We start from the raw sequence: 13,136 nt of genomic DNA on the forward strand, positions 1-13,136 counted from the left end.
TGCACCCACTGTAACTCAATTTCAGAACAAGCTCCTAGTCTTGAGCTCTGAAGTGATTCTAGCATTAAAGATTACCCCTCTTGAGCTCTTGATGCAACTTCGTTTTGGAATGAGGCAGCAGCTTTTAAGGGAAGGCATGGCAAGCTGATTTTCTCTTTCTCTCCCTCGCCTTCAAGAAACACGTTCAAAAACTGATGTACTCACCTCAAAATCTAGTTCTGCATACCGTGATTTCCGTCTCTGGGGATTCAAAGGAAAAAGAGAGGGTGGTGAAGATTAGAAAGGGGCTGATGGGCACAGACAGAACCATACAGTAGGTAAATCAGAGAGGCTCCTTCTCTTTTTCCTTGTTCCTCTACCTTTACAGTGTTTCTTTGGCCTGTCTTGATGGCAACTCTACCCATGGCAGGGGAGTTGGATCTAGATGATATTTGAGGTCCCTTCCAACTCAAGTCATTCTGTGATGATTCTATGATATTTTACATTTGCAGTCAGAAGAATTTACCTATCTGTCACATCTGAAGTCATCAAAATGGCAAACAGAAGAGGACAGATGGAGAAAAGGCAATGCATGTCATGTGCCTTGCCCTAAAATGAACAGCTTTTGACAAGCCAAAGTTTTGATTTTACTTTGCATTGCATTGGGCTAAAGACAGTCCACCATGCTGTGGACTGTAGCTGTGGAAGCAATAAGGGATTTTTCAAATAAAATTATGAAATGGTATCACCTGCCAGGGTTTCCTCACAGTAATATAATTCTGGCACTACATTTGGCCTAGCAATCCTCTCTTGAAACATCTGGCGTGGTCAGCACAGTGAGCAGAGAACATCATGGGCCTGGGAACAGCAATGGAATTCCTATGCTCACCTCCAAGGAGCTCATGGAGAGAGTGGAGACGGTCTCACTCTTGGACACCACACCTGAGTTCCCTGAGTCACCTGTGTCACACAGGCTGTTGGGAATCTGTGACTCGCTGGGGATATTCTGTGGAGGCAGCTGCTGCTGCTGTTGTATCATGGGAGAACCTTGCACCTCACTGCAAGTCATGGTCACAGGTTCCCGTGGAGGACTTTTGACGACAAAACCTGGGTCAGTAGCCATACTGAGGTGGATCAACCGTGTCTGGGGCATCTGGTCTATATTGATGCTGTATTTGCTCTCATCCTTGGGTGGTTTGGCCCGTAAGGTAGATGTGTTGGTAGGCAGAATGACATAGCTGGTGTCCAGTGTTTGTTCTTGTGCCCGGGAGAGTTCTGAGTCCAACTTCTTGAAGATGTCCCCATCACAGATGTAGATTGACTTGGGTGGTTGATTCTTGTCCTTCTTCAGCGTGAGACTGTGATTGCTGAATTCATTCAGGTTGATGGCCCCCAGGTAGTGTGGGGAGCCCTGAAGATGTAACTTTGACACATTAGCTGGAAGACTATTAAAGTTTGATGACCCCTTCTGATGATTGAGCTTTAATTTCTCTTCATCCTGTAATGATGGGCGCTTCAGTGTTCCTGTGATGGTTGAGGTCCTGCAGGCTGTGATATCTTTATTCAACACTAGAGAGACAGACAAACATCCTTAGCACAGTACCTTAGCTTTAGTTAACACATCAATACACCTACTGCAGTCATACCATGATGGCATGTTCCCTGGGACCTCTCAGAAAGGGGTTACAGCAACAGAACAGTTTTATATATATATATATATATATATACATATATTTCCTTTTAGTCGAGGATACCGAAGGCAAATCTAAAGCCAGGGAGGAAAAAAATTTCTCATTTTGAGAAAATACTCTGAGACGAGAATTTCCCAACCCAATCACAACCAAAACTCCAAACTATACTAAAACATATCATACTGATACCACTATCTCGAAAAGGAAGTACATGTGCATATATATTTAGTACACAGTACACATCACTTACACGTAAGTTACTAGCCTAAAGAGAAGCAGTATTTAAGATGGATCTCATGTCAAAAAAGATTGGATTCAGAAAATGGCTGAAATGTAATATTATCAACAATTTCAAGTGTCTTGTCTGTGTGTTTGTTTTAATTTGCTCTAATTCTTCAGGTTCATCTTGTTTGCAGGAACAGTTTCAGGATTAGATTTGATATTGTATAATACATCACATTTTGTTATAAATTTCTGACTCACTCTCTGAAAAGCTTACTTTCCAAAAATGCCAAGCTTTTGTGAGAGATAATTATTTAGTGTTTCTTGGTTTGCCTAGAGGACAAAAAGGAGTTCCATGAATATTCCTAAGTAGGAGAGGAAAACCTTTATCTGAGGATTAGGTGAACATGCCACTTAGGAGATAAATACAAGACTCACAGACACTCATATCCACATAAAACCATCTTCAACAAAACATCTTATTCATTTCTAACAAGAATCCATAAGAATCTATTGGTCAGGTGATATCAGGCTGCAGTGAAGACCTTAAGAAGATTATGACAAAGGCCTTGATTTCTCCAGGGGCTGGAAAACACTCACTGTGGGGCAAGGGCAAAATGATGTGTCACTGACGGATACTTACCCAATGTTTCAGCACAGGAAAGGAGAAATAAATGCATGTTTCCCTCTCTCACAACTCAGTAAAATAATGATGAGATGTTTTTATCATTATTTTTTTTTCACCATGGTCTTTGGGGTAACAAAAAGACCTCCACTCCATTTATGACAGAAGCAGCACATGGCAGAGGAGACTGAGGGCATACTCATTTTTCAACCAACTAATATGAGGAATGTTGTGTGTTGGGTGAGCATAGAGACTATGGGCAAGGCAGAGTGACAAAAACGAACAAACAAAAAAACAAGTGGAACACAGGAGCTTTTAAAAAGCTTTGAAAGCTAAGCATGTAGGGCATAATTATGGCAGCCATGGTAATCTTAATGTTGCTAAAGGGCACATTAGGATAGATCAGAGCATTATAATGTATTCACACCATAAGCTGCAGCAGTATGATCCTGAACTCAGACCTTTAGCTCAGTGTCAGTTAAGATTATTGATTCTTCTTGTTCACAGCAGCTGCCTGAAGCAGGTTTGAAGAAGCTTGGTGATCTCCAGACATGGAGCAGTGAGCTTCCAACTCTGAGTTATAGAGTAAATCCTAACAGAGAATCCAAGTTACAAGCTTAAGAGTAGTGTCTGGCCTATCTGCATTCAGTCAATTTGAGAGCTGATGATTCCAGAGCAAACTAGAGTCAGGAAACAATGGGCTTATTAATATGTTGTATTATTTAAAAAATGGATTGCATAAGAATTCAATTGATGGACCATATAGAGAGGTCTCCAACATAGTAACTGTTGCTATTCAGTTACCTTGGTGCAAACTAATAGTACTTTATCAGAGGATGATTATCTCTTCAGGCAGACATAAACAAACAAAATTTATGGTTGTAAGGGAGGGAGCAAAGGAAGGGAGACCAAGGTTGTTAGACAGTTGCTGATAAAGGGTCTTCTGCTTGTTGTCTGGAAAGCTCAATTGGGAAGCAAGAAACTCTTCAGCAGACAAAGAAAAGCTATTGTACTGCAGGAGTATGGGGTCTGCCTTGGTTTTCAGCCCAAAGTGGGCTGAGCAAGCATAAAACCATGAGCACGCCTTTTGCACATGACATTTTGGAACCAAAGTCTTCAGTGTCAGAAAGGAAAGAGGAAGATAAATGAGATGAGAGAGACAGCCAGAAATACAATTAGGGAATATGAGACAGAGAAATAGAGAAAAAAATGGAGCAACCCTGAAAAAAGATAAATGGACAGAAAGAGACCATGAAATAAGATATCACAGTGATAAGTGAGATAAATATACTGCAGCTATCATAGGCACAGGAGGAGGGAGTGAGACAGAGAGAAAGAGAGAAGAAGATAAATAAGATATAGATAGATATTAGATAGATAACTGATAGTGACAGTGATAGACAATACACAGAAACACAACGACAAGGATAAATGCTAACAGAGATAGGAATACATAAATAACAGGTACAGCAAGACAGACAGTTGAGGGCAGAGATAAATAAGTGATTGCAAGATATATATACAAGATAAATACATTAGAAGCAGATAAAAATGATGGATTAGATAAAGAAAAAGATAAATTAAAGGGGCATATAGATATATAGAGAAAGAGGAGAGAAAAATATAAGGAAAGAGAAATAGGGGAAAAGAAAAAGAAAAAAAGAAAGAAAGAAAGAAAGAAAGAAAGAAAGAAAGAAAGAAAGAAAGAAAGAAAGAAAGAAAGAAAGAAAGAAAGAAAGAAAGAAAGAAAGAAAGAAAGAAAGAAAGAAAGAAAGAAAGAAAGAAAGAAAGAAAGAAAGAAAGAAAGAAAGAAAGAAAGAAAGAAAGAAAGAAAGAAAGAAAGAAAGAAAGAAAGAAAGAAAGAAAGAAAGAAAGAAAGAAAGAAAGAAAGAAAGAAAGAAAGAAAGAAAGAAAGAAAGAAAGAAAGAAAGAAAGAAAGAAAGAAAGAAAGAAAGAAAGAAAGAAAGAAAGAAAGAAAGAAAGAAAGAAAGAAAGAAAGAAAGAAAGAAAAAGAAAGAGAAAGGGTGCGTGGGAACTTCACACACAGTATATACTGTCCTTGGCTAGGGGAGATCCTGGTTTGGAAGATGTGAATTATATGCAATTACCAAGCAAGCTAGTATTTCTCTTGCTTGGGAAAAGAAATAAGTTGGGGAAAGTAAATGAAACCTAAATATCTATTAAAGGGAAAACTAATAATAACAATACAAAATCTCAGCCAAATGTTCAGGCATGCCAGGAGCAGGAGAGGACAGAACCTGCAAACAGACAGTGAAGGAGATTTCAGAAAATGCAGACACCCCTATGGGCATGGGAGAAAAGGGATTTACTGGAGAAAGGGACAGCCTGCCCATGCAAATCTTCAGAATCAAAAATAATCTGTGTGTCTGAACACACAGGAGAGAAGTACAGGCAAATGAGGAGAGGTGTGACCCACCTCCATATGTACAGCTAGCTTACAACTGCACCAGAAGTGTTCATGGAACCAGAGGGAATGTTGGGAAAGTTCTCCAGGTTCCAGACCTCAAAAACACCTGAACACAGAGTGGACTGAGGCTGGCCATGATCAGGAGCTGCTAAAGCAAAGAAGGATCACAGCAGGAAGGGATGGAACCTACATGTTGTTCCTTGATTCTCTTCTCTGACACTGTGCTACAAGGACCATGGGTAAGAAGTAGCACTTCAGAGCTAAGGTTTGATCTTAGCTTAGATGGTCAAGAGATCTGTGGGTGGATAGGACAAGCAAAGGATGGGGGAAAATTAGGGGAACTGCTTTCTTTAAGCTACGGTTGAAAGTAAGGGCAGCCCACGCATGCATGTGCAAGCCACTATGACACACACAAATAAAAGTGAGAGGAAAAATATGGCCTAGTTCAATCCCCAAACCAGGTCACTTGTCGATTCTCACCTGTGATGTGCTCACCTGATCTACAAGCCATATCCACATCCTTCTCAAAATCGGTCTGAAAAACAGAGAACACAGAAGATGTGGTCAAAAGGAGGTGGTGGGGAATAGAAAACCATCTGGAAAATGCAAGAAGAGTTTTAATTCATGAATCAGACATAATCACTGCTGGAAGAGTGGAGGAGAGCCATTTAGCTCAGTCTTTGAAAACAAGTCAAACAGAGTATTATTTTTTTCAAATGTGGCTCTCAAAATTTAGACAATGATAGAACAGTAACATTGCTTATCAGCTGAGTTCTTTTCACCTCTTTCAGTTAATTCCTGGATTTTTTGTGCACATTCCTAATAAAATGGAGACAGATTCCTGTCCTGATCTGTTTTGGATTCTTCTCCCCTCACTTAGTCTAAGTAGATTATCCTCTACTAGCAGAAAAGGTCTGTAAAAACCCATACACAACGTATAAACATTTCATTATTACCAGGCTGGAGTACAAGATTTCCAGATGAGATGCTTGAGGACAATTGTCTCAGTCTTTTTAATGCTTATTTATTAGTTTTTGTTTGTTTGTTTGTTTGTTTTTGGAACATAAAACAAATTTAACAGGAATAAAAGATAAACAGCATCAGACCAATATAAAATGCGCAAGCATCATCACATTTTGATGACAAAATTCCAGAAAAAAAAAAAAAAGGGATTGAACAACCTGCACTGGCTCAAGCAATAAGAATATAAAGGAAAGGTGTGTATTTAGTAATGGTCAACAAGATTTTGTGGAAAACAGTTTACTCAGCTAAGCTTTTTTTAATACATTTCTGAGAAGATTTTGAGATTAGTGGAAAAGGCAATGGCAAAAATGCTGTCCTGCAAAGACTTTGATTTCTTGAAGGCCAGACACACCTCAAGAAGGAATTCTTAAAGGTGCAGAAAAAGCTACCTCTGGTGTCATATGCTGAGCCAGAGTGAAAGAAGACCAGTGTGGATGAAAAGGGAAATTTTTCTGAGACTCTGAGAGAAAAAGAAAGTCTATTTCCTGTGAATAAGGGATAGGTAACTTGGGGAGAGTACAAAGAATTTGTTAGAATATGTAGAGAGAAAATTAAAAAAGGAAAAGCCCAGCTTGAACTCAACCTGGCCACCATAGTAAAATACAACATTTTTTTACAAATATATTAACAGTAAGAGGAGGGCTAAGGGAGAATTTCCATCCTTTAATAGGTGTGTTGGGGAACGTGGCTGAGGATTAGGAAAAGGCTGAGGTCCTCAGTGCCTTTTTTACATCTGTCATTAATAGTCAGACCAGTTATCTTCAGAGTACTCTATCCCCTGATGTGGAAATCTGGGATAGGGAGCAGAATAAACCCCCCACAATTCAGGTGGAGGCAGTTAGATATCTAGACTGCCATGGGTCCATGGGTCCAGAAGGGACCCTCACCCGAGAGTGCTGAGGGAGCTGGTGGAGATGACTGTTAAGCCATTTTCCACCATTTATCAACAGGGAGGTGACTGTTCCCCTGTACTCAGATCTGGTGAGGCCACACATTGAGTACTATTTCAGTTTTGGGCTTCTCACTATAAGAAAGGCATCGAGGCGCTGGAGCGTGTCCATAGAAGGACAATGAAGCTGTTGAGGGGACAGGAGCACAAATCTTATGAGGAACAGCTGAGGGAGCTGGAATTGTTTACTCTGGAGAAGAGGAAGCTCAGAGAAGACCGTAACGCCCTCTACAGCTCCCTGAAAGGTGGTTCTGGTGAGACAGGAGTCAGTCTCTTCTCCTGGGTAACAGTGATAGAATGAGAGGGAATGGCCTCAAGTCGCATCAGGGGAGGTACAGGTTGGCTATCAGCAAAAACCTCTTCCAAAGAGTGGTCAGGCTCTGGAACAGACTTCCCAGGGAGGTGACTGAGCTGCTATCCTGGAGGTACTCAAGACACGTGTAGATAAGATACTAAGGAACATGGTTTAGTGGGTATTACTGGTGGTAGGTGGACAGTTGTACTTTTTCAATGATTCTGGTTACAGCACAATTCGGTCAAAATAAAATAACATTGTACCCCTCTAAAATATCAGTAGCAAGTCACCATTCATGTCTGGATTTGGGAGATCTTTGTGTTCGGATATGAAGAAAATGACTGTAAGCTTGTTACTTCTCAGCATGTCTATCAGTAGAACAGAAGTAAAAAAGCTAAAAACATGGAGCTGACAGACTTTTGCAAGGTGATTGATAACAAATGAAAGCAGAGAGTTGTATAAAGGGACAGAAATCTGACACTTCAGATTATATCTCTTGGGATTGTAATAGAATAACAAATTCAATGTCCACAATTCTAAATGATACGGAGAGTTTGAAGGGCATATAGAAAAGGGTGTAGAAGTAATTTGATGTCTTACAGAAGGAGAATAAAATAACTCAGTGTGTTAATTTACTGAAGACTGAGAATGGATATTATTGTCTGTTATTGAAGGAAAAAAAGTATGAGGCACACAAGGGACTTTCTAACTACACATAGAAAGGCATAGCAAAAACCAAGTCTGAAAACCATAAGGCTATTCATTTAAATAGGAAAAAAGGCAAGCATTTTAACAAACATCTATGATATGTAATAGGATTCTAAATGCCTTGATGTCTTGACTTAAAGATTGTGCTTTTGAAATGAGGCCTCATATCCAAGCACAAGCTATTTAGTTTAGGATAGGAGTGACTGCCAGAAATTCATGAGGTTGTGATACAAGTCTGGATATTTTGTTCACATCCTGAAAGTGACTGTCCAGATGTTGTTACTGCAACTTCAGAAATCAAATGTTGCTTATGAAATCTACATCATAACACCAGAGCAGATGCAAGATGATTTCCCGCAGTTTATTATCCTACTGTCTGGTCTAGATTGTTTGTAAAGGATTTACACAAAAGGATTGAGGTTTACAGTGCTTAAGCTATATTCCCAGTGAAGCAATGTAAACAAATGTGCTTGAAACAGCATCTTTATAATAATGACGATGGCCCACAACACTGTGATTAAATCAGTTTAACTGCTGCATCCTAGCTCCAGCTAGTATGAGGCAGTATGATGGAGATGAAAAGATCTGAGAGACTAAAGGAGCATATTTTCCCTTTGTCTTTTCTAGAAAAAGAAGGATTGCACCCAAATGGATGCAAAACTTCATGAGTAAGTTTGAACCCCTGAATGTTATGATGAAAAGAAATAGCACTTCTGTGTAGGAGCCTATGCTTCGTTCAAGTGCAGGTTTAAAGAAAAAAGGATGTTGACTGCAAAATGTGTGGTGGACAGAGCCCTTGGTTTATCAGTTATGTGTTAAAAATGCCCATAGGTCTCTTAGTAATAGACTAGATAGTAGTTTTCCCTACCATTAGTTGAGCATGTCCATTCTGAAATGACCCCCCAGAGTCTCCATTGCCCTCTTCCTGGCGATCTACTACTCGGCACTTCACAGCATCCTGAACCTGCAGGAAGGAGCAAATCCAAATGGATTTGCACAAGTCAGAATCAGACAGAAGTATCAAAACAAATCAGCAATAACAACAAATATGGCTTTGGTAGTTCATGCTACTTTTATGATGGATGCTATTACATAGACCATTCTACTTGGGTCTACAATGTCTGTTTACAATCCAATATCAGCTCTAATATATATCTGAAACAAAACTCACTGAAATGAATAAAAGAAAAATGCAAGTGAATAAAATGGGAGTAAAATGCAGGCTGGCTCATATTCATAGTGCAACCAGTTGATAGAGCCTCACCCAAGCTGGTGGTGTAATTCCATTGATTTCACTGGTCTGACATAAAGAATTAATCTGTTTTACTTAATTTAAAAGAGCTGTAAGAAAATAAAATGAATATGGAAGAAAAAAAAAAAAAAGGCTTCCTGTCTGTTATTCAGAAAAGATTATTTCTTTTCTTCTCTGATGCACTTCACCATGTTAAGTCTCCACAGGGAGGCTGGAGAAATTTACTCAGTTTCCTCAGTTGTTTATTGCCAACATTGCTTTCTAGCTCAAATATCTTGGTGATATTGCCAACATACAAACATTTTGTAAACCTTGGTGCAAGATGCTCTTCTCAAAATCAAATAAGAAAACTTGACTTCCTTAAGATTCCATATTTGAGGGCTTGTAAACATTCTGGAAACATTAATGTTCAACAAGCCAAATCTGACATCTTAGTTGGATGAAATGATTGGTTAAGAACGCCCTCCAAACTGTACTCTTCAGAATTCTCAGCATAGCAACCACTGATTCTCTTTCTTGCGTTCCGTCTTTTGACTGATAGTGGCACAGCCATTTCTTTGGTCACTGCCTATGTGAAGGCAGTACACTCTAGGGATTAGAAAAGCTACCAGGCTGATTGGGAATTTTTCAGATGTTTTCTATTGTAAGTATGTTGGTTATATAAAAGAGAACACGTCAGTCTGCTCACCTCCCTCCTAAGGATGCAATGGACCATCACAATGACAAAGCCTTCCAATGAGTCAAAGACAGCAAAAAGGATCTGGAAGAGCGCTGACCGCCGATCTGTGATTGCCAGAACTGCAGACATCCAGGTGAGAGCCAGGAGGGGCAAGACCACGCAGGAGCTCCAAAGGGATGCCCTGTTAAGGGAGAGGAAAAGAGAATTCAGGCCCACTTCAGCCCCACTTAATCCCATGTGTGATGCTAATTCAGCCTCCTGATCCCATGGAGCTTCAGAAGATTTCTCTAGCAAATGCATTATTGTGCTAGATGTCTTCTGAGCCCCAGCCACAGGGAAGCAGGAAGATGCTTTGCACACTCACACTATCAAAACAGGTGACACACGTTTCTATGGGAGGGACTACTGTCCAATGGTGCAGTCATGCATAAAACTTGAGGTGGGGAGGAAGGATGCAGATACCTCACTCCCCCCTTCATTCCCTTCCCACTCTATGCCACTAGTCCACAAAGATGACATTTCCCAAAGAGAGGAGACAAAATACAGTCACTGTAGGTTGCCAGGGGGAAGGGGAACAGTTGCATCAGCAGCTGTTTTGTCACGATGGCTGTCAGTACTCAGGTTACAGACACTTGGACTTCCACAGCACATGGAAGACACCAACAAGTGGGGACGTGCCACGGTTTCAAGTAACTAAAACAGACAAGCATTGAGCTGATGTGAAGAATGGTCTTTTGCTGTTACTCCCTTCCTCTTTAGCTGATGGGCCCCTACAATTCTACATCAATGAGCATCAGGAAATGTAACTCAGATTAACTTTGAATTGGAAATGTTTGGTTTACTTGTGTGATCTCCTGAATGCATTCTACCTTTAACAAGGATTGGAAATAACAATTCTTGGGGGAAAAGGCTGGGTTAAAATCCTGTGAGATTTTGCAATTGTTAATGCACAAGAGAGAAAACTTTTTGCAGGTTTAGTACTGTCATGTGAATATCCATCTTTTTTATGGTTAATGGCTTTACAAATGAGAAAGTAGCTTTGTTTCCACGGACTATTCAGCTATCTTACCAAAATAACAGCAAATTATGGAGATTTTAGGCCACCTATTGTCCTATATGTTTGTTGCACCAAGAGTATCAGGAGAACTCTCCTGTGGGCTTATACCAAACAAATCAACGTTGACCTATACGTGGACCACATAACAAGCTGAGCTTCAGGATTTCCCAAGTAGAAAATCTCAGCCTATATACTAACAAACATATACAGGCAACACAATAAATTACAGGACACTTATTGTGACACACAGTTTACAGTACGTATATGGGGCTTGCTTACCATTTTCTGATATATGATCAAGATTTTAACGTTTACTTGCTGGTAATCCAGGTACCACTCTCATGCATCTCAGTGAGAGTTTTACCTGAACAAAGCTGGAGCTTGGACACAGGTATGGGTATCAGGATATAATGTCATGGCTTCAGTTACAGGATTTTTTCAAGGACTGTTACATCCATTCTGCTGTAACAACCACATACTGGAGTGATAGGTTATTTCTGTAATCATAATGATGCTTTGATTGCAAATATTTCTACAAACTGTTCAGATTCATATATGTTCTTTTTAATCAATGTGATTTCCCTACAGGAGCAATTAAATGGAATACACTGTTTTCTACTGAACTAAGCATTATGAGGCTTCTTTGTAAGATAAGGGCCACGATATAATGTATAATATAGGACAAACTGAACTTCAATGTCCAATAGGAACTATAATTTTATTGCATTACTGAAAAAAAGGAACCAGAGGCCAAAGAAAACTCTCAACCAAACAACTGCCAAGCAGATGATTTTATTCCACTTCTCTCCTAACCCACTGAAATGTCTCATTATACTGAAGTAACTGAAATCTCTCACTGCTTTCATTTGCAATGGTGCATTAATAAAATTGGCTAAGCACTAAGTGCAGTAAAAACTCAAAGGTGCAGAAAAGCTAAATGAAAAGATGAGGTTTGCTCCATAACACCTGCTCTAGATATGAGTTCACTTCACCTGCCAGTCATATCTGAGAATGGACTTGATCCCTAAGTATGTGCCTGAACCAGAGGTCCAAATTTGCATGGTGTTTTCCATTCTTTGAAATAACAGCCACATCAGGTTGACAATGATATGGATCTGGATTCAAGATGCTATCCACAACACTGATGCAATATCCTGTAACTATTAAGGAAACCCTTCAGAGCTCCTGGTGCTTTGACACTGGACTCAATGTTTTTCCCATCCCTACATTCAGGTGGACAGTCCACATTCAGGTGGACTTCACTGTTGCTTCCAACAGAAGCAATCTTAACTCCAGGACTGCCCTCTTCCAATTGAGATGATGGTAACAATATTATGTCAGATATTCAGTTGGTGTAAATCAGAATTTTTGAGTCAATTCCTGTTTTACACCACCTAAGATTATGGTCTGACTTTCTGCCTTCCTTGTGATTCATCTTTCAAATACCTTCTCAACAATATTCTTTCCTTACGAATGTTAGGGAAATGTTCCTTGATATTTAATGCATAAACTTCATTCTCAGGTGACAGATGGCAATGGATCATATCATTATAACTTACTCTAACTTTCAGAGCATGGCATGTCTAAGATTTTGAAATATTAAATTAAAAAAAAAGGTTCAATTAGAAGAATCGTATCAGGACTGAAATTTCTAAAGTAAACTCAGGGAAAGATAAGTGGGTTTCCTGTGATTTGCTCTTAATTCCACCTCTGTGTACTGATTCCATAGTAGAACTCATACTTGTGCCACTTTTCTGTCTGCCTTTTGTAGGAGGCATCCTTAAAAGGTGCCATAATAACTTACAGGACCTAAGAAACATCATGCTATGGTACAACACACTGTGAAATGAAATGATGATTTGTTATATAACAACCCTGTGGTTATTTAACAGCTCTTCATTATGGATTATCTGTGATCAATTAATCCAAGACTTTTATTGCCCAAGACAAAGGACCAGTCCCTTTAGCCTGGCAGATGAAGGCAGCATTTATCCTACTGATTTATGCTGATTAATTGATTGCGTACATGACAGAACTAATTGTGAGTGACAAATATCAAGGGAATATCATCTCACTGTAGTGTGGAAGAATAATGCTAGCTTATTGCCTGATGACCATGACATGACAACGTTACTCAGCAGTACTGTTGTAATATCCTGCTTTTCTACCCCACCACACCATGTTTCTGCTGTAATGCAGAGAAAGTGCATTATTTTGGGTATGGCAAT

General features: G+C 39.5%; 1 protein-coding gene across 1 annotated transcript in view; it reads right to left on the bottom strand.

The window, feature by feature from the left end:
• The window catches only part of ADGRB1 (adhesion G protein-coupled receptor B1), a 279,826-nt gene that overhangs the window by 15,571 nt on the left and 251,119 nt on the right, over window positions 1-13,136 (bottom strand). The window contains exons 26-30 of the mRNA XM_065753423.1: window positions 9,861-10,032; window positions 8,789-8,884; window positions 5,426-5,480; window positions 869-1,548; window positions 205-240 (exon numbers count right to left, since the gene is read on the bottom strand). Of these exons, the coding sequence (XP_065609495.1) occupies window positions 205-240; window positions 869-1,548; window positions 5,426-5,480; window positions 8,789-8,884; window positions 9,861-10,032 (1,039 nt within the window). The remainder of the gene's footprint in view (window positions 1-204; window positions 241-868; window positions 1,549-5,425; window positions 5,481-8,788; window positions 8,885-9,860; window positions 10,033-13,136) is intronic.

The sequence above is a fragment of the Cyrtonyx montezumae genome, unplaced genomic scaffold (genome assembly GCF_038088225.1).
Source record: "Cyrtonyx montezumae isolate F1298 unplaced genomic scaffold, pur_monq_1.0 scaffold_8, whole genome shotgun sequence".
Classification (NCBI taxonomy): domain Eukaryota; kingdom Metazoa; phylum Chordata; class Aves; order Galliformes; family Odontophoridae; genus Cyrtonyx; species Cyrtonyx montezumae.